Source organism: Xiphophorus hellerii, chromosome 13 (assembly GCF_003331165.1).
Source record: "Xiphophorus hellerii strain 12219 chromosome 13, Xiphophorus_hellerii-4.1, whole genome shotgun sequence".
NCBI classification, from domain to species: domain Eukaryota; kingdom Metazoa; phylum Chordata; class Actinopteri; order Cyprinodontiformes; family Poeciliidae; genus Xiphophorus; species Xiphophorus hellerii.
Window position 1 is genome coordinate 16,648,771 of NC_045684.1, and position 22,963 is coordinate 16,671,733.

At 40.3% G+C, this 22,963-nt stretch overlaps 1 protein-coding gene across 3 annotated transcripts in view; it reads left to right on the top strand.

Moving 5' to 3' along the window:
• The first annotated feature begins 5,659 nt into the window (after window positions 1-5,659).
• Window positions 5,660-22,963, top strand: part of runx1t1 (RUNX1 partner transcriptional co-repressor 1) — a 74,286-nt gene continuing 56,982 nt past the window's right edge. Inside the window, exon 1 of one of the 3 annotated variants that reach the window (XM_032580834.1) lies at window positions 5,660-6,292. In XM_032580834.1, the coding sequence (XP_032436725.1) occupies window positions 6,265-6,292 (28 nt within the window). In that variant the 5' untranslated portion in view covers window positions 5,660-6,264. The remainder of the gene's footprint in view (window positions 6,293-22,963) is intronic. The other 2 variants (XM_032580835.1, XM_032580833.1) reach the window with 2 other exon arrangements.

Genomic DNA, 22,963 nt, shown 5'->3' on the forward strand with positions numbered 1-22,963 from the left:
AAGCAGTTGTTTGTTTAATCTCACAGCACAAATGAGCAAAGTGTATTCTTACAATTTTATACTGAAAAGGTTTACCATTGATGTACGGTAATATGTTAATCTATTTACCCTAAAGCTGATAATTATGATCATTCAACCTTATTGATGTGTGGTTCAAGGCAGAACTGCAGGAAGAATGACAGTCAACAAAAATAAGCTGGCACAAAAAGAAATGTGAGCAGTTCAATGGGCATTTTCCACCTTAATTGGGAGACAATGTGTTTTATTGTTGTGAGAATCAATGGTTATTTAATACAGTTAAACATTTTTGTCAAATTATGCTTTTTTAGTTGTTATGTTGTCTTAACACTCCATGTATTTTAGTGCAATTTAAATGTTTTCAAAAAAATAAACTCCCCATAAAAAAACTTTCCCTATTGGATGTTTTACCTTTCTAATTACTTTTTCAAATCAGTCATGATCAACAAAATTTGACTTTTTTCACAAAGAAAATCTCAATCTGAAAACTGATTCCTACAAAATAAAGACAATTAAAAACATTTTTACATAAAATAAGTGACTGCACAAATATTGACCTCCTTTAAAGTGCCTGACCTAACTCAACAGAGATCCAGCCAATTTCTGCTAGTCGTCTCATAATGAGTGAAAAGATCACGTGAGAGCAGTGAGTGTCTCCAGTGATTGCAGTATAAATCCAGCTGTGTCTGGAAGGTCCATTCATTGGGTAATGAGTAGTCCTGTCTACCATTACAGCATGAAGACAAAAGAACATTTCAAACAAATCGGGGGGGAAAAAAGGTTTTAAATAGTATATTAGGGATGGAAACAATAAATCTCTAAGGCAGTGAACATCCCTGGGAGTTCAGCTAAATTATGAAGAAACCGAGGGGATATGGCACATGTATGAATCTGCCCATCAGGCTGCCTTTATGAACTGAGTAACTGTGCAAGAAGGAGACCGGTGAGACAGGACACTAGGACAGGGGTCCCCAAACTTGGTCGTGGAGGGCCGGCATCCTGCATGTTTTAGTTTTCTCCCTGGTTTAACGCACCTGGATCCAATGATGTCTCGTTAGAAGGCCTAAGAAGAACATTGACATGCTGCAAAGCTTGTTACTACCACCAGGGAGAGAACTAAAACGTGCAGGATGCCGGCCCTCGAGGACCGAGTTTGGGGACCCCTGCACTAGGACAACTCTGACTATGCTGAACGATTTCCAAACAGCTGAGATGGGAGAGACTCTGCAGACAATTACCTTGGTTCTTCACCAGTCAAAGCCTTATGGGAGAAGAGCAATGAGAAAACTACTGTTGCAGAAAATGTATCGAGCCCCAACTCCAAGTTGCTCAACAGCAAAACTCCAGAATTATCAAAATTTTCACATTTTACGTTATGTCTGATTCAGGGAATATAAGTCAAATCTTTTATGGTTAGTAATTTCTCTTTTTTTTTAAAATAATTACACAAAAAACATCGTTTTGCTTTTTGTAACTACCTGGCTGTATTATGTGTGTATGGTCGGTAAGCCTAAGCATTCCCTGCGTATTTTCCGCACAGGTCAGAAAGCACAGAGACATTCAACACCAGGTAAGGTTTGGTTTAATTGTTTCTCTTTCTTTAAACCCCCCAGCTTTTGTCAGCAGCAGCGCTGATGATGTTGATGGTGGGCTGCTAAGCCTCTAGCAATGCTGATTAAATGACAGATAATTACAGGGATTTGAGTGGCACTTGTTTACTGTCAACTCTCAACTTATACTTGTCTTTTGTGTGTTTGTGTGTGTTTGCACATGTGCCCGTGAATGTGTTACAGGTGGCCGCCCAGTAGGTGGGAAAATGCAGGAAGTCTGCTTGTCTGTGTCCACATGTATCAGACACAGCATGTTTTTCCCTTTCAGAGGCGAGGTATCCTGTATGCGTGCGTGTGTTTGTGTGTGTGTTTATATGCGAGTGTCAGAGCCACCGATCGCACTGGGAGGCTGACTTCCAGGAACCCTGCAGCAAAAACAGGCACTGTGTGTTTCCTGCTCTCACACACCATTATCACAGGACACACACACACACACATACACAGATCATTGCCCTATTCTTTTTTTCCCGTTGCAGGTTTCCTCAACGCCTATCCTTGTGCCTCCGGCTGTCAAGATGTTTCGCTGCGATTGTCATGAGACTTGCTCTCTGGGAGCGAAGCAGAGGACACAAATAGGTGAGGAGTGACTGCATCCTCACAGTTACAGCGCTTTCTCCTCCCACATTAGGTCGCTTGCTTTGAGTGGGCCACATTGTCTCTGCTCCTATTTCAGCCTCTCGTGTGTCCAATTCAGGAGTGACATATTTCTCCCATATTTCTCCAATCACTGCATTACTTCCTGTGTTGTGTCTCGTTTGCTTTCCCAGTCATGTCATTCAGTAGTCCCTCTTACTCCACTCATGGTAAACTCGGTGATTGTATTCACTCATCCGGTCTCTCATTTTGTCATATTACAATCACAAATTTCAACGTGTTCTATTGGTATTTTTGTGATTAGCCAAAACAAAGTAGAACATTATGGTGAAATGGGAGGAAAAAGATGCACGACTCTGAAAATTTTACACTATCTGAAACACGTGAGCTCCTTTCATACGATTACCGTAAACACAAAAAAATGTGGACGTAATGGAAGAGTAATTCTGGTTAATTGTTGAAAGAAGGGCAAGATAATTCCCATTTGCAAGTACGGAAATGCAGCAAAGATGGGAACGAAGGTATGCTCATATGAGACCAAAACATCCCAAATACACTTTTCCCATGCCATGTGTGACCACCACCACCACGTTCCACCATGGTGAAACGTGGTGGTGGCAGCATCATGCTGCCACCATGCTGCTGGGGGGATGTTTCTCTTTAGCGGGACAGGGGAAGTGATAGAAAAAGCAATATTAGAAGAAAACACATTAGAGACTGGCGAAAAATGATCTGGAGGTTCACCATCCAGCAAAAATCAGGCTTGACTTATAGCCTGAGTTACATTGGAATGGTTCAGATCATATTAAAAAAGCCTAAACCTAAATTCAGCTTGAACAATAGAGAATTTTGGCATAAGTATGCTCCCAGGCACTCTTCCTTGAGACCTGACAAAGCTAGAGCTTTTCTAAAGAGAAGAATTTCAGTTTCTAGATGTGCAAAGCTGATAGAGAGATATACCCCAAAAGACCTGCAACTGTGATTCCAGTGAAATTATTAATCCTGGGAATGAATATGCAAGCCAAAATGTTTAAATCCATGCCTTATCTTCCTTCTGTTTCACAATTATGCACTAGTTTGTGTTAGTCTATCACATAAAATCCAAAGAAAACACTCCAAAGTTTGGGGTTGTAATGCAGGCAAATGTGAAAAATCTGAATGGGGGATTAATGATAATACTTGTGCAAGGCACTGTGGCGCACTGCCTTTTGTTAGGAATTGACAAAAGGAGCCAGGCATGAACATGTAAGTGCAGGTCGAGATTTAGAGACTACATCGATCAATTCTGCCTTGTAATGTAACCTACAAGCTGAGCTCTTTAAAACGACAAAGGAGAGATGAAGAAAGGAGAAGGATGAAATGGAAAGAAATGCACCATGACACAATTGCAAACAATTACCATTAATGGCATCATCTCTTCCCCACAGAGACTGCACTGAGAGAACAGTGTGCTCCACATCAGTGGTGCACTGAAAAGTCTTTTTTTTTTCTTCTTTCATACTGTACACAGGAGAAAAAAACAAAAACTACCTTATTTCCCTTTATTATTCAGAGAACTTTGTTTATGATGGAATTAGCTTTTTTTTTAGATGATTCTGATCTAACGGCCAATGAACCAGTCAGTATAAGTGAATTGAGTACAATGAAATGTTTGATATGTTGTGAACAGACAGTGGTGCGTAACTTGTTCAGCCATGCAATTCAAGAGGACCGGTTGTTGTCACTGAGTTGTAAACGTAGCTTCTGCTCTGCGCTTTCACTGGCTCTGTGGGCGAGATGACTTCCAGATGGTCTGGAGAAAGTGTTTGCCTTGGGTTACAGCGGGCCAGCCTGCCTGCCTGGGCCTTTTCAGCACAGGGAAAGATGTGAGTGTGTGTGTGTGAGAGAGAAATGCAAACATGCATCATGCAGTCCAAATCTTTTATTTTTTCTCTCACACACACACTCACCCATGGCAGTGAACTCAGGCATTTGGCTGGTATGTTCTGGTCTATAACACCAGGGATGTGTGTAAGTACTCCAGAGAAGGATCCAAGGGTCACTAGAAATTCATGAGTGGAAAAAATAAAAAAAAGCCCAAACAGCACCTCTGAATAACGCCTGGAATAAAATGTAACTTTTTTTTTCTTTTTTTACACGGTACTACTTATTTCTATTCATTTAAGCTTATAAACAAATCCTTTTGTTTTTAAAGATCAGATTTAAAACAAATGGGCAAGCCAGGATTTCATTGACTTATCACTGGAATATGATGAAGGGATTATAATTATATAATTATGTAATATAAATATATAGTCAGTTTTTTTATTAAGCACTGTCTAACCTAACAAATGTGCCATGCAGTCTAATTTGAGCATTAATCAGAAAAGCAGTCAAAAGGTCCTTGTAACTCTGGAGGATTTGGAGAGACGCACAGCCTGGGCAGTGGAGCTACTGGTCACGCTTCCGACACATCTGTCCTCTATCGGAGAGTGGAGAGAAGCTGAAGCCATTGTCGAAATGAAGACGTTCCATTAGCAGTTTGACACAAGCCATGTAGGCGACCTGGCAAACAACAATAAACTTTCTGTGGCCTACATGTAGAATGCTAGCAAAAAAATTAAATAAAATCTACCCATTGTGCTAAAGGTACCGTCCCAATTGTGAAGAATGATGGTGGCGGCATCATGCTGAGGGGATGTTTTTCAGCTATAGCAGGTAAGCTAAGCTAAGCTAGCCACTCAAATACAAGACAATCTTTTGAAGAAAACCAGTTAAAAGCCACAAAAAAACGTCAGACTGGATTGGTTCAGATAATGTGTTTGAATGTGGCAGTAAATATCCAGTTTGAAGTCCCACTGATAATCTGTGGGACTACGTTTGTCAATTCCTAACATCAATAGTAATCATTCTGACTACTTGCAGAGAAGAATAGGAAACGATTTCAGTCACTATATGTGCAAAGCTGGCAGAGACATATCTGGCTCTTCAGAATACAGCAAACAAAAATGCACACCACACCTTTCAGAGTTTTTATTAACAAAAAACATGGATTATTTCCTTCCTCTTTGCAATGATGCACCAGTTTGTGGTGGTCCATCAAATAAAATCCTAACAAAGTGCAAGCAATGTGGTTCTAAAGTGAAAATTAGGAATATGTATTTCAGACATTTTTCTTACTCTGTAATTACAGATGCTACATCAGCAGTAGTTAACGAGACTTATTGAAGCTAGCATGTAAATAGCTCAATGGTTTAAAAACGGAGTGAACTTGTGTATACGAGTCCATAACTACCTTTTGACACCTTGCCTTGAATCGACTAAGAGGTTTTGTCCCCGCCCCCTTAAAATCAAAACATAGCTTCAGGTAGTCCACATGATAAACACGTTGACTTACTCTGACCCTGCTTTTTTCCAACCTGTTTTAGGACAGTCAGAAGCAAGCTGCTGGCCTCTCTTCCTCCTCCTCCACCTCCTCCTCCTCCTCCTGTTCTTCCTCCTCTTCAGCAGCTCTTCAGTCCCGCCCCTCGCCACCTGGCTCTGCTGCGCACCGCCGACTGGAGGCAGAGCGCCGCTACTCTTCCCCACGCTGAGGGAGACGCAGAAATACAACAAGCCCGAGCGCTGAGACCGAGGGTTCGTTTCTCATCCCCCCAAAAACAGCTACTTTCGGTTGGAATTCCGACACAGACGCTTATGGGAATTTGAAAGAAAGTGGGAAGAAAACAACAACAACAACAAGAAAAAACACAAAGAAAGCAGACGGCTGTCTTCAGCATCTTCCCTTCGCATCTCCTCCTCACCTCTCCAAAAGACGCCCGGCTCTCCCACCCTGAATATCTCTCCAGTGGTCGTTTTTTTACCCCTCCTGTTCGCGAGAAGCGCTTTTTGTTTTCTGCCTGTTTGAGGGAGTTCCAACTCCATTTCTGACCCGCTGGAAGGAATCCGGAGGAGACCCCGAGAGCTGGCCGGACGTTGTAGTTTTCGTCTCCCCGACGCAGGCGGCGGATCACCGCGTGAAAAAGACTGGAAATTATTAATCCCGCACACACCGCCGTACCGCATGGTGGGAATTTCTGCCTCCTTTCAGTGTAAGTGGTCGTTATTTTTATTCTGATGGTCGCAAATTACCGTAAAACAAACTCAAAAGTATTTAGGGAATGTTTAATTTTGATTCGTTATTTTTTGTTCAAACACCTTTTTGAGCAGATCTCTTTGCTTTTTCTGGTCCGGATTACATCGGTTATGTCCTATAAACAAACTGGTGTTTTATTGTCTGGTTTACTTGGTGCTCGTGAGAACAAAGAGTTTCTGGCCACATGATAAATTTCACTATGATTTGGGAAAATTAGGATTATTGCGGTTAGAAGGCTGCACCCAATAGGCATAACTCATATAATGGAGATAATTAGATTTCCATAAATTACAGTTTGTTTAAATGGTGACACTGGTGTTGATGTTAGCAGCCTTCCAGGCATTCAGTTTGGGATTTATCGCTTTTATTTCTAATGTTTTTCAGAAAATATATATTTGGGGGGTTTCTTTTACTATCATTTTGCATTAATTTCACTCCAGAAATAATTCAATTTTAGCTGATATTTTGCTTAGAAAACAAATTCAACATTCTGCTCTCTGCTTTAAGATTAAAATGTGTGTAAAAAAAAAAATCCTTCTTTTTCTCCCCATTCCTCCTCGGAGCGCATCTTCTCCAATATGCCATATGAACTTTTCTATTGCCTTGTCATATAAAAAGCGCTCCTTCCTTCTCTTTTTTTATGCCTCTATCTCACCCTCTCGTTCACTTTTTTCTTTCTTTTTTTTTTTTTTTTAACGAAGTGGCGTAGTCTTGAAATTAAAGACTGGCCTTCTATATTTTTTCCTCCAGTGGGAATTTTTTTTGCTCCGGCTCGGAAAAGCGCAGACCTGCGGGTTTACAGGGCGTGAGGCGGCTCTGGCTCAACCGGCTGCAGATACAGCAGACACTTTCTCACGACTCAGATTTGAGAGGAAGAAAAATATCTGAACCACACAACTGTGTGTGGATTTTTTTTTTCTTTCTTTCTTTTTCTAAATGCGCGACAAGAAGTCTCCAGCAAAGTTTTTAACTCGTTTTAATTATGCAGTTGAGTTAAAAGATATTTTTGAACAAATGTATTTAATAATACACATTTATTCAAATGTTATTTTGCTGATGTATCTATAATTTTAGGCCACATGTGCAAAGAAAAATGTCTGTTATTGAAAATGACATCTTTTTTATGACAAGGACTCCCCACTCACTGTGGAAACCTGGTGTCGTTTTCCACGTCTGGATGAGTTAAGAAAGTGAGCACGGTGTGTGGAGAAACGTGTGTGCTTCCACGCAAAACGCAGAGAGAACGAGGCGGTAAATGAAAGGTGAACAGAGCCGGTGATGATGCGGGAGAGTAAATGAGTAGTGCTGTGATTGCACGTGCGAAAGTGAGTGTGTTTACACCCAGAAAAGAGGCTCGCGTTAAAGCCATGCTGCTCTGTGGTCCAGCCTCTGCAGCATCTTCCAGGGGCCATCTGCCCAGCCACCAGCCTGCCTCACACCTGTTCTCCTTCTTCGTCCCTCCTCCTCTTCCAACTAAGAGGCTACAGGGTCAAACGCATCAGACCACTGCTCACACACATGCGGACAGCCTTGCAAAAAAAAAAAAAAGAAAAGAAAAGAATGATGGAAGCCATTTTATTCTCGCCTTCGCCACACACTCGAAGACAAACACAAACCCCGGCTGGCAGTTCGAGCAAGCGATGCTGAAAAAGACTGCCGTCGCCTGCACTCAATCTGCTGTGCAGATGACACAGTACCCCCCACCTCCCCACACCCACACACACACATATAAGCCCCACACACATTCCTTTCGCTTTGATTATTCACATTCCCTCCCCCTTCCCTTATTTGTTTGGCGCTTTCTGATGTTAACCACAGCTAATAGATTTCTAGCTGTTTACGCTGAATCCAAACAAGCCTTTCAGATCTCAGAAACAAACAATGAATTACTATTATTTCAAAATAGGGAAAAAAACACACACATGCACACATTTTTCCCTGCAGCACAGAGTCTCATTGAAGCTACAGCACTGTGATGTAATTACAAAGCGCTTCTTTTAAGTGTGACATACAGACGTTTGGATGCGGTCCAGGTCTGCTGCATGGTGAATAAGGGATGTTGACTCAGTCGATCCTGAAGCCTGCGAGCTTTTCTCCATCAGCTGGGATTGCATCACACGCTCTCCTTCTGCCTGTGTGATCATCTTTTGTGTTTGGATTTGGTTTTAGATTCTAGCATTTAGGAACACAAAGTCCTTTGTTTGTGGTTGTGCTTGTGATTTCAAGAGCAGGTCTGTGTTGTTAAATTCAGGTTTGCTTTTTTGGGGGAAAATACATCATTCTCGTAGTCGTCTGTATGCCAGCCTGGCAGGTGAGCGATAGCATATCTCAACAAAACCAGATCAATTTAAATTACATTATTAATCGAAGGCATAAATTGTAATAGCATTAAAGCATCTGAAGCGGAAGAAGCATCAAAGCCGCTAGACGTAGGAGAGCTGTTGGAGGGCCAAATGTCAGCTGCTGAACTGGATACTAAAACCACTGTTCTCTGCACTCCTTCGAGATGTATAGATCTGTTCTTATTATTCAGAGCCGTCTGTTACCAAGTCCCAGAGTGAATTATAGATGTAATCACGGCGCGTGCTCCCATACACACCCCGTCCCACTGTAGATCAATAAGTCCATTGATGGTTATCAGTGAGAGGGCAGTTCTCTCTGCTTATTGAATTTCATCACCCGTGAAAGAGCAGCAGTGGCATAAAAAAGGGGCTGCAGGTAAGAGTGTGTGTGTGTGTGTGTGTAGGCGTGCTTGTGAAACCAGTATCTGTGACGTTTGTGGAGAGTGCGTTCCCATCTTTCTTTTATTGTAGCTGTAATTTGGTCCTTTTATGGGGTCTTATTTTCTGTCTGTGTCAACAGCGAGAACTATCAGCTGATTTTATTAGCCTTGTTCGGGTTTATACTTCAGATTACGTGAGGCTCATAGGGCAAAAAGAAGAAGAGGTCAGTGGAGACATGGAGGGGAAATATTAGCAAACTATATTTTTGTTTCCATTTTTTTGTAAAAGTTTAACCTTCTGATAACTATTTTAGCTGACTCTTCTCTTTCACAATATAAATATAAGCTATGAGAAGAGAATAGAAGTATTTCTTTAAAGCCTTCTTGCCATTAGAGGCCATTAATTATTTATATCAGGAGCAGAGGTGAAGTCTCATTGTGTGTGAGAGGGGATTTGTTGAAAAACAAGTTTTTACTATTTTAAAACAAAATGGTTTATTTTTGTTTTCTTTAGCCTCTTACTGTAGCATTTGTGGAGTTGGTATAACTCAAACCCATTACTAAAACAGCAGTATCTGCTGCGTATTTTTCCTAAATAACGTATTTTCTAACTCTGAGAGTTCCAAAATGCTGCCAACATTTCCAAACCACACTGACAGAGGTTAAAAAGCCAAAAGGAGAAAACAAAAAGGCAGTTTACAGCTCTACAGTGTTAGCCTTCCTGTTATCAAAAATCCTGCTCTCTCTTTCTATGACAAAAAGTTGTGGTCCAAGACTGTGTAAGGTCCAAATCAGAATTGTAATTGTGTGAGATGTCTTGTTGTTAATTTGTACAGTTTAACTAGCTTCTTTTTAGCATAAACTGTAAATTTAATGTTAGCATTAAAATATACAACTTCAAAGTAGTACTAGTCCCACAATACCTATATTTTTGTTGTTTGACTAACATTCAGTTCATATGATTTGTATATTGAAAATGTGGATTCTTGAAAATATTGAAGATTTAGTTTTTAAAAAACTAGTTTTGACTTGGAGAGTTTAGAAGTTTATACTAAGTAGAAAATTTGAGTTATCTAACAGGATTATAACTTTTAAATTATGTTTTATCACTGCAAAGTGATTTTAAACCCACAGCATTTGGAAGGTCAATTAATATTCCTGATATTTACTTAGGTGTAAAAAGCTTGTTCTCACTTCTACAGTTTATGATTATTGAAGAGTGTAGCAAGGCAGCGTAAAAACAGCTAAGCTACTTCCTAAAGCATTAACTTGTTTACCCACCAGTACTTTCTGCCAGAACCGAGTGAAATGTAATGTTTTAAGTTTCAGGCATTACACATTTTTTTTAACACTAAAAGGAAAAAAAAAACATTGAAACTTAATGAAAATACTTCCAGTTTCAGAGAATGCAAACAAGCCTTAACGTATCATAGAAAACACAGTTTCCTTTTAAGTCCATCTTATCTTGTCCTTATGTATCAGTATAAACACATTTACATTTCTATCTAACTTCTGTAGCATTAATACTCTTATTGTTTTCTTAGGCTCTAAAGCAGCTGCTTCGTTTACTAAGAACTTTGGCTGGTGGTCTTTTTGGCTTCTAGCTCCACTGCTACCTGCATCTCTCTCACCCAGAGTTAAATACTCTCTGATTGATGTGTTCAGGAGCATATAAACATGCGCGTTGTCTCACATTTACTCCTCATTCTGTTCAGTGGATATAGACCGGAACTGAGGTGCTAATTAACTTTACTTTTTCTAACTGTATCACTCACAAGCAGAACCCTCCTCACACACAGAGACACACACGCCCACACACCCCAATACACACATCCAGAATCTCTCTCTTAGCCTCCCTCGCACGATGTCTGTCCCTTAGCTCGCTTGCACTCTCATCCACTGTTTATTTTCCTGCCTCCATCTGGAGCCGGCTGATATTGTAATCGCCCTAATGCACATTGCCTTTCACACTCACACACACATTTGCACACAAACACCCGCCTATACAATGTGCCATCCTGACAAGCCCCTTTTCTTATTTCAGGAGATAAGCCACTGGATGTGATTGTGTGTGTGCGCGTGGTTGCGTGTGATTTAAGCACACACAGAGGTGTCTATGATTACAAAAGGACACACAGACACACAAGTGTGTACCTCCCCGCTCTCTGCCTAAGGTGATGATATTGAATAGGCGCTTCATAGCGATGTGAAGTGGCGATAAGGCGGCAAAGTGAAGATGTTACCGGTTATCGTTAGGCTCCTCAATATTCACCTGTCATACGACGTACATTTATAGATTAGCCACAGGTAAAAGGGAGGGGGCTCCGGGGGCTAAAGGGGAGGGAAAAAAGTGTCCGTTTGCATATTTTGAAAGAGATTTGTTCGAAAAGAAAAGGATGCTAGCGCATGTGGAAGGAGATTACCTTGGTGCAGTGTGTAACGGCTTTTGTTTTTCGATTCAGTAGACGTTTAAAAGCTCAGACAGTGGGAACGTGACGCCTCACACAAATGCCAAGGAAGCGCAGACAGCCGTGATTGATGGGAAGCGTGAGCTGTGGAACTGGGCGATTAGGAAACCTTTTTTATTTAACTCGTTCATGGGAGAACAATTGTTGTAGAATGGACAGGGCTGCCTTCCTATCACTCCATAAAACCTGACTATAAGTTGTTTTTGTGCTTTGTGAGAGGTGGACTGGCGAGCGCAGGCAGAGAGCTGTTGAAACAGAGGAGAAAAACAAATTGGTAAAGAAAGAAAAAGTAGCAAAGAAAGGAAGAGAAAGTCAGAACATGTTCATTGAGGCTCTTTAGAGATTCACAGAAAAAGTAACAGAATTGGTTATCAATCAGATAACCATCAGAAACTTAGAAAATTGATCTTTTTGAATTCGCGAATTCACCATGTTAACTTTGGACTGACAACACTCTTCTCTGTGAAAGTTGCTTACATTATTAGAAATATGTTGAGACATTGTCTACTTTTACTTCAGGGTAAGAGAGAGCAAGACTTTCAATAGAGAACAGCAAGGCTGTAGCCTACATATAACACGACTTTGAATTTTCAACCAGTTTCTCATATAACATGCCAGATGTAGAAATATTGGCACCCTTTTGGAAATCTAAAAGTTAAGCTGCATAGTTGAGTGTGCACACAGCGACTGCTATTTTTCTAGCTATTCTAACGACACCAAGCTTTGATGTGTGATGGTCAAGATATCAACTCTGAATCACTTTCTCTTTGTTTCAAATGATTAAAATCCACCTAGTATTGAATGTTTTGTCTTTGCAGGCCCGCTTTCTCTCATTAATTTTGATGTATTAGCACTGATGAGTGGTAAGCTTTATGAAAAGGGCAGCTGCCCTGGCCAGCCTGGTAAAAGGAAGTGTAATTAAGATCAGCAGACAGGCAGAAAGGGAAAGAAAGAGAAGTGTGGATCAATAGATGCAGACGATGGAGGCTCTGTTTTTATCCCTCCAAGTATTGACATGTTCAGTCAATTACGTCGAGAGGGAAGAAGAGGAGAGATGCAAGAGGGTTTGCATTCAGAGATCTGCGGCAGCATCTGCAGATAGCAGTGCTGTTTGCCCTGTGCTTTAACACACATGTTCAAATCCAGATCAGACAACAGAGCCTTTCATCCACCTTCAGCAGACACAATTAAATCCTTGTTTCCTCTTCTTGCTGGTTAAAATCGCACCACTATAGTCACTATAATGAAGCCCTTTTCTTTTGTGCCTGCATTTGACTTGCATGATGGGTGTTGTCGGAAGAGCGAGGGCTTCCAGCTGTTGTCACTTAGTGTCACAGACAAACCAGGAACCGGGACAATAGGACGATGGTCGCTCGCTCCATCTGATTGTCTTGTTGTCAAACCGACAGCAGGTGCCTTGAACGATAAATGGCAAGCGTCAATTATGTGAAGGAAGAGCCATTTTGGAAATTGGCTCTAAGATAAAGAGGGAAAGCGGGGAAAGGGGACAGTGGGGGTTAAATAAAGATATGAAAAGAGCTGCTCCATTTTCTCAAAATGGGGCCAAGTAACAGCCCCATTTTGTTTAACTTATAGTGCATCTTGTCCCCATGCGGACCCTGCTCTTCCCATCCAGCCTTCATGAGTCTGAATCACTACCATCCACCCTACTAAGTATTTGTTCCCTCGCAGTCGATGCAGTCTGTAATAGCCGCAAAATTACACTCCGTTTTGTTCTCAATAAAATTGATATTTGAAGGCATTTTCACCTGTAAAAACAATCTCAGTTCTTTCTATTGGTTTATTTATTCTGTTTATTATTTTTTGCCTCACAGGAAGAAAAAGACTGAATTTTTCTAGTGAAATCTGAAAAGATGTTGCAATTCAGTAGGACAAGAGATAAGGTGGGAAGCTGTGGGTTTGTATTGATGAATCGATACAGATCTCAAGAGCTGCCTCACAGCCGATGTGTATATGTGGAACAGACACCCAGACCAACTATTTACTGGTCTGCAGCATGTAAAAACACAAATCTTTACATCTTTCTGGGCTAGGATCTCGGGCATCATCTGATATGTTTTATGGGTTTGTGATTGACAACCCTTTAATCAAAACATCTGTTCCTTCTCCCTGCTGAATTTTAACCATATTGCTCAATTTTCACATACAACATGCATTTGTTTACTTGCAGAGCCTTTCAAAGTATCCGTACCGTTTGTTTTGTTGCACATTTTCTGTGGGAACCACAAGCTTTTATCTGTTTTGAATTGGATTTCATTAGAGAAATCGACAGAATCTCGACACAATGCAATGGAGAGCTTGAACATTTTCCTGATGCAAGTGGAACGAACCTTCAATCTGATCTCAAGTCTTTTCCATCCTCTCACAGAGGACTCCCCAGTTAGTGGCAAAGTTAACAATAAGCATCTGTAGTAATTCTGCGATGTTGAGCTGAGCATGGGAGCTGATTTATTTCAGAGCAAATGTAGCCACTGTGCAGTTGAGATGTAGGAAGTCAAAGAGAGAAGAAAGACAAGCATGTGAGCCAACATGAACATATGAGCAAGTAAACCGCATGTCCACTTGCTTTTGCCTGTGAACAGGCAAAGTTTGGGGATGTCTACTATGACAGATTCCTTCCAGTATAGTCCTGTTTTAAACTCCGTTCATCTTCCAGTCAACTCTGGTCAGCTTCTCTGTGTCTGCTGAAAAGTTTCCCCACAGCATGATGCTTTCCCCATGGTCTTCCACTATTTTGTTTTGACGCTCTCCAATGAATCTACAATTGGATTAGATGGATTCTGGTGGGAACTGGTTGCATTTGTTTTGATCTAAGGTTTAGGAAAATGTTCTGATTTTATTTACAAGAAACTTTGAAGGCCATGTGTTATTATTGAGGCACCTTTAAAAACCCCTCGAGAGGAATGAGTACTTTTGCAATGCACTATTCACTTGGACATCAACTGTGTTTCACGCTGACTATGTTGGCATGACGTGGATTTATATCGACCGGATCGAGCCATTGTCTGACTCCGTCCACAGCCATGTTTGGTCTTCTCGGCTGTGATGAAGCCATTTGTGGAAGAATCTGTCTTTTTCCAAGCGCTAAACAGCTCCAGATTTCGTCGTAACTTTTTGAGGCTTGTTAACACAGAGAACAGGCATGGCGTGGATGACTGAAAAAGGCTCTCACGGAGCAGTGAAATTTCATGCACTAAAAAAAGAGAAGAAACACAAAAAAAAGAAGGAGAACATAAATCCATCTTCTCCTGTAAGGTTCTGGATTTTTTGGCAGATGTTTTAAGATGTTTGGCCTGAGAGATTATAATTTTTTGTCCATCTGTCCTTTCTCTGCTCCCCCCACCCCAATGTCTTTTTATCAACATCTGGTTTTCAGTGCGGCAGGGAAACAAGTATTCTTTATAAACCACGGGTTCCCAGTTTCTCCTCTGCGTGTGTTATTAGCTTAACCTCAACTACTGCACTCTCTCTGTGTGCACATACTCACATATGCTATCCATTAGGAAGTCATACCATTCAGAAAATGTAATAACTTTCAGTTAGAAAGAGATAAAGTATTTCGGCTTTTTTTTTTTTTCAATCTTCACTTTTTCCATAACTGCAGAGAGTTTGGAGTTCTGGTTTTTATGCCTCCCCTGTGAGAGAACAAATTACTGCCTAGATGTTAGGCTGAGGATGCTTCAGTGAGAGGAAAGCCCCTATTCTCTAAGTATTTTTTGTATTACCCCTGTTTTCACTCACTGGCTTTCTTCTACGAAGTAAAGAGTAAAAAATTGCATGAATATTTTATTACAGAAATGAATTACAAATTAATAATTTAAACGCATTTCCAGCACAAACTTCGAGTTCCGTTATAGTCGCAATGTTTCCCCCATAAAACTTGCTAAGCCTGGTGGTTGAGCGGTAGGGTTTGTTTTTGAGTTAAAAAAATGTTTAAAGTTGACAAGAAATTTGAAACTATCACTTGATAATTATGTGTTATTAAAAGACTGCAAGATTAATACCTGAACGCCCACTATAAAGTCTTAAAACATGCAAACATTTTAAAAAGACTTAAAAAGGTGAGCAATGCTTTGCCTGCTGGGGGCACAAGTGAAGCCTGGTGGCCCGCCAGGCTTATAATACACCGGGATAAACCCTGAGTTGTGTTAGATTTTCTACATGATGATTTTCAAATCTTATTACTTATTATAATCTTTCTAAAAAAGTAATACAGTTTTATAGTAAAAAGTTTAACAAATACACACCAAAGTTTAACTGTATTTATATAAAACAGAAAAGCAACAATTATCCACTACTGTAAAAATATTTTATAAGATATTGATTGCTTAAAGTTTGAATAAGTTAACTTTAAAGTGATTTGACTTATTTCAATACGCTTTATTTCAAAACGCAGAATATATGCCTGACACATTTTTGCTGTAGTGAATATTAGTGATGGGTAAATGAGGCGTCATGAAGCATTTCGACCCATAGCAAAACTGTGTCGATACTGTGTTACTGAATACTGACACCTGCTGGACATTAAAAATCCCTACAGGCAACGTAGTTGACAGACTGATTTGATGACCTAGTCTATACAATAAGATTTAACTCATTGTATTTTATTGTATATTATATAATGTATTATGTCATGTTCAGTTAAATTCAAAATATATTTTATATTCTTAGATACAGTCAATAAATAATGGGAACATGTACCATAAAGTGAAAATTTAAGTGAACGTGTTTAGAATGAGGATGCTTGTGGACTTTTTGTTTTTTTCCGCACAAATTTTCATTAAAAAAAAAAAAGTTTTTCCAGCATTTTGAAATTTAGTCTGTTACGCTTTTTTTTTTTTTTTTGACACAGCTTCTCCTCCTGTAGAAAAAATTAGGTAAAACATACATTTATATGAAATAATTTATAAAAAGCAACTGAGTAATTTGTAGAATGGCTGTATACCTGAGTTTATCCTAGGTGTATCTGGGACTCAATGGGACTCAATAGGGCGTCAATGCTGAGGCCCTATAATGCCTCAGCATTGATGATGTGGATTTATTTAAATAAGACAGTTCTGTCAAACATATGCAACACTTAACCTGCAGAACATAAAATGAAAGTAAACCAAGAGTCAATTTTACCTGAATTTGGATTCAGATAGATCAAGTAGAAACTGAAAAGACCCGGATGAAACAACAACGAAGTGACAACCAATACCTTATTTTCTGATGTAAGATCAAAATGGTCCCAAACTACGAAACCTTTCGTTTGCCTTGAGGCTCCATAGTTGACGCTGTACCGTAAAAGATCAAGAATTCTTTTGGCAAATGCATCCCGTTGACAAATTCGCTTCCTTATAAACACAGTTTGTCGCGCCAGTGTCATTTCGAAACAGTTCCTGTATCGGTCACGTGACCTGCTGACAGCAATACGCGCACCGACACGGAGTTTTGTCTGTGGGCTAGACGCATGTGCCGACACATCGGTGTTGCCGGACCCATCACTAGTGAATATATAAAGTAAATGATCACATAGCACAAGACAAACCTTTTGTTCTACCATTTTGGAGTAACAGACAAATTGATCAGCTGGTGAATTAGCGAGCCTGCATCAAGCTGCTTAGCTCATTTTTACTCACAGCTGACCTTTTTACCATAAGTTTGTTGATTGATTTACATTTAATGATTGTTTGTGCTTTTTGTTATAGAAAATGTTTCCAAACTAATCAATTTGTACTTTTGTACAAGCAAAGCTTAATTTAAATGAACCATTGGAATTGGACTCTGTATCAATACATGCCTAAGTTTAAGTGGCAAAAGGACTGGTTCAGGAAATCTGCAAAGTGATTTCAATATTTTCTGTTTGAAATATCTCATAAAATCCTTCATGTACAAAGACTACTGTCTAATCCACGAAATACTTTACAGTTGTGCGAAGATTGGATATTTTGGTGGAAGTGCGACTTGATTTCTTCAAATATAAACATCTCACACATTAACCGACACATGCATGCACACACATTATGGATACACAGTCATGCAGTCACCAAAGTGGTCTCCTTGCATGCTCACAAACAGAAGTTGGATGTGCAAACAAAGCCACGCAGCCCAGCACCATATGGCAGAGCTGTCAATCAAGAATGAAGGCATGCTGAGCGTGCTTTGAGTGATACCATGTAAGGTGGTGTGCATCGCTGTGTGCTTGATAAGGTGAACAATATTTTAAGAATTGCGTGGAATGTCTTATTAACAGACGAGATTGCACACTCACATACGCACACACACGCAGGCATGAGTCACCAGTTACATTTGCTGCTGTTTCTTCTATGCATGAATGCAGGATATGTACACTCCTACTCCACCACATACCCATGTCCTACTTTTTTTTTGTAATTTAGTCGCTTAACAAAAGCGTGCTGAGCTCGTTCCTACTGCCAATTATGTTCTGTTAAATCAGTGTTGCTGCTGTAACACAACACAGTCCGGCAAATAAATGCACTTTAACAACCATAGCTTGCAACATTTCTTACCACTTCATCAGAGTGAGAAAAAAAACAAACACATTTTCAAATAGGTGTAATAGTATTAGCAAAGCTTGAGTTTTTTTTTATATGCAACCAGATTTTAGTTCACATAGTGGTAAACAAGAAAAGCAGTTTGTAAAAAGCTGCTCTAAATTCAGCTGCAGACTACGAGCATCTGCACCAAAGCCTCTGTGTCTGGGATACAGCCTGGTGTATTTGGCTAAAATAAGAGTCTTTGTATTTGCCTCTTTGCCCAAGGCTACAAGATGCAGTCGCACAAAAACATGTACAGAGTCATGACAGATGCCCCTAATTGCTAAAGAGGCTAATGCATTAGTCGTGCACCGCCCCAGGCTTTTGCCTTGTAGGACGACAACAAAACTGAGTCATCAGCTGATTGAGGTTGGAAGACACACACACACACACACATCCCAACATGCACATATTTACAACCAGTAACATGCCTCAGTTTATCCTGGTCCCACATTTATTTGTCATTATCCCACAAGGAGAATTAAATCGATACTCAGTCATGTTATTTTGAGAATCCCCCGCTCACAAATATTACCCACTAACTTTCTGCTCTGGTGTATTTCCTGTTTGAATACACAAATCATTTAGGTGGTTTAAGTTGAAGCGAATGAGCAGAGGTTTGATAATTATCTGATCCAGCCACTTAGACGATTATCCCTGCATGGTGTTTTTTGGTGTTTTGCAGACCTCTGTTTGCTTCAGTGTGTGTGTACGTGTGTGTTGTTGATGTTGTTGTTGTTGGAAGCGGGTGGTATCTTCACGGGGAACTGATTGCAGAGGATTAGATTGTGATTACGCTGGGGGTGGGGTGCAGAAGTAGAGATCGGCGAGAAGGGGAAAAGGTGACAAAGTGTGGGAAGGTGGATTGTAGAGAGAAGATTGGGAAAAATAAGATAACCATCACATGGGAAAAGTAGATGGAGGCCTCAGTGCCTTGAGAAAATATTCATACCCTTTGAACTTTTTTCATATGTTGTCAAAACAGTATATGGTAACTGTTTTGGCAGAACTGCAGAGATCCACCTGACAAGCAGCAACATCTCTTCTATTAATGATGAACTTCATAAATCTTACCCTTAAGGCAAAACAAAAACATACGAGAAGTCCCTTTTACCGCAAGCCATTTAGGGGACTAACATGTGGAAGAAAGTAACTCTTGTCCTAAAGCAAAACCCTGAACACTTCATCCCCATTTTCAGACATAGAGGTGGCAGCATCATGATGTGAGAATATTTTTCTTCAATGCATTTGCATGCCTCAAGTTTCAGATCCCTAACCATCAGTATAAGTAGTGTGTTCTACTTTGTATTGCTGTATAACATAAAATAACACCAAAATACATTGAAGTTTGTGGTTGTAATGTCCCAGTATAAAAGAGATTAGGAGTAATGAATACCTCTGCAAATTACTATAAGCTAAAGCCATTACCATAAGTCTATCACATTTTTTTAAAGATTTAAATACTTCCATGTGAATTCATCTGTAATTCAGCTCTGCTTTTCATTGCCCGTAGCTGTTGTGGACTACAAACTTAAGCATGAGAGACTTTATGTAGCAGTGCCCAGACAGGCCGGTGGGAGCTATCCAAAGTGGAATTGTTGTGTTTCGGTTTCAAAACCACATTATTACATGGGGTGAGCGAGGTCTGTGTGATTGCGCAGCTCTGATGTCAGCCTGTTTGCCGGTGCCAGCTGGAGAACTCGACCCTGGAAATGGAGAAACCGGGAATAACGCGTGTATGTTTGTGAGTGACTCTAAACTGCTGCGGACTGATGCCAGAAGCCACAGAATTGAGCAGCTGAAGGAGAAGGGAGACGTGACAGACACACACACAAAAAAAAAACGAGGCAGACGGAAATCCCCAAAATACACCATTAACTTAAAAAAAATATGACCTCAGATGCAGTTGCAGCTTCTGCTTTTCAGGATCTTAGACAGCATATAATGTGAAACTACATCTTTGTCTGGAAGGTTTTTGGAGTTTGAAAGATGTAACACATGAGATCAGTCCTGAGAAGGAGTTTATATATATGAATTCCTTGACAGAGTTCATAAATATATGTATACCATTATTACAGTTTTGATGTGTGCAATATTTCAAATGCTAAGAACTGCTTGGGTGCAATGCTTGCCAGGATATTATATTACAAGTACTTTGCATTTTACTTCTACATGCCAATAGTTTATCTTGTTTGTTAGATAGACTTTTACCATGCTCAATGCCCACACTTGATGTATATTTTCAGTCAAATAGTTACTACAATTTATGAAAACGATGTTAGGTTCTCGAGGGCAAGACGAGATTTCAGCACAGTTTTTGGAAAATCTATGGCTATTCATCTAAGCTTGTTTTTTGTGTGTGAAAAAAATCTGTGTCCATTTCAAGTTTGATTCATTTTAAGATCGTAGATCCTGAAGTTGATATTATCAAATTCAGTCCAGACTCATAAAAAATTGAGATTTCTCTATTTAAGTGCCCAGAGGAAGCTATGAAGCAGATGTTATCTTTAGTGTCATTAGTGGCAAATGGTTAGCCATATGTGGAATGATCAGTGATAATGAGGCAGAGCCTCACCTGTCATCATGAAAAAATAATAATGATAAAATAATTTATATTGCTATTTTCACCCTGTGTTTTGTACTATAAAGTTCTTATTTTTCATTTAGCTTAACCGATTCTGATCATTTTTTTCTTCAAAATCGCAGAATTTTTGTATTTTCCCATTCAAATGCTTCGAAGCGAAGCTGGTGAGGCAGCAGCGAGCTGAGCCTCACTTGGGATTGCGCAACCTCTCGCTAACTGCACTGGCTGCCATTCTATGGGAGCATCCTCCTGTCTGTATGTCACCAATAAAATGGTTAAAAAACATTTCATGTATGAACTGATTTTCCATGATTTAGCGTATGTATATAATGTACAGTGTTTTTTGTCACCAACTGTGTGTGTAACGTGTTTCGTGTGTTGAGGAGCGATCAGAAATGGCAGAGAACAGATTCGAGGCGAGGCAGGCAGTTCTCTTCCCTCATGGCAGGGGGCGCTCATGATCCCAGGCATTGTGACTCCACAACTGCAGAGTAAGAGACTGTAACAGCGAGCTAGCTATACAGCGCAACGATATATTTATAGTTTTCTCCTCTTACCAGAGCAATCACCTATTCATAATCGCAAAATAACCATTAAGCCTAAAACCATAATCCTGCAACAGACTGGATGTTCTGCTCTTTGTGTGGGAAATATTTCAGTGTTTTTTTAGGGGTGTTGTCAGTTGCTATGGCAACGAGTCTGCGCGTAGCTGTGCTGATACAGAGAGCGAGAAAGAAGTGGGTTTGAGTTGTACTTTAACGGTTTCTCCTTTGCTGTGGAGAACAGCACAAAATTAATAATATCTACATGTCCAAGTTTGATTGAGTTATTCTACGGGATTATTCTACTGCGGTAGCGCGGCTATGGATGACATATAAAAGAATAGTCTTTTGGCCTCCAGCGTTGTCCGCATGCACAAAATTTCCTTATGTAAACGACAACATGCAGGGGGTCTATATTTGTAAATATGATTATGATTAAGTCAGTGCCTCACCAGCTATGAATCTCACCGCACGTCACTGGTTTGGTGTGAGTCAAAGCCTGGGAACAGGAGGGGGACCTCGTGAGAAGTGATTCGACTCATGTCGTTGGCCAAGAGACTACACTGAGTCTAGTTCTGCGGAAGATGGTAGGGACAATCACAGTAAACAAAAACTATATATTTTAAAACTTCAGCTGTTTTTGCATTTGTGCAAGTATTCTTGCATAACAACAAAATCCACTGATTCTTTAAACAAAACATCAAAAACAGGATGCCAGGTTCTTGAATTTTTTTTTTTGCACTGCATGTGTGCAATAGCTGCACATGTATAGAATGAGAAAACATAAATGTCTTTTAATACTATGGCCTGCACTTGTTGTCATGGAAACAACAGACTGAATGTTGAATGCTTGTGTTTTACCAGATCTCCTCAAAACAGGACCAGAGGCAGGACTGATCACTACCAGTTTTTTTATTTTTGTCTTAAGTAATTCAGTATTTAAAAAGAATTTCCATGTGCCATCTCTGTTTTTGTTTGGTGTGCAAGACAGCAACAGAAAAAGTCTCCTACCTTAATCGGGGAGGGAGCCAAGAAATTTAGAATAAGGTTCAAGGGTACTGGGGCCACTGACTTTCAATCCCCTCTTGTGCCTTCCATCCTAAAAGCACACTTTCAGCTTGTATCGCCTAAAAGAAAATAAAAAAACATCCTGACAAAAAAAAAAGACATTGAAAAACGTGTATGCGTGTGTGTCTGTGTGAACAAGTTGAAACATGTTCGTGCATGGGAACAAGACAATTATCTACACAGCGCAGTCCAGTCTGAAACACAGACACAAACACTGTCCCCTTCACACACATCCTGACCCCGAGCAGCCAGCCATCCAACCCCACCCATCTGGGTTCCCATCCTCTTTGGCCTTCCCTCTTAACCCTCCAGGCCCCCACCCCATCCCCCTTCTCAGGTTCCTTCTGGTTCCCCTTCTGGTTCCTGACCAGCAGGGCTATCTCTGGATGGCCAGTGGTTCCTCTCATTCTCCCGGCCCATTGTGTGCTGACTTGGGCAGGGCCCTTGGCCCCGGGGGCCGGGAGGGGAGCCAGAAATGACTTGGTTCCTGTTGCTGTGCTAGTTAAAGGAGCTGTGCCATCATTTCCATTAGTAACTGCTTATGGTAAATTTTGAGCGACAGAACACTAATTTTGTTGAGGGGAACTGAGCTCTTTCATCTGATGCCTTGGATGTTCAAATAACTAGTAACACAACTTGTACCACAACTCCTGCAGAAGAAATGTTTTATATGTAGACATTAA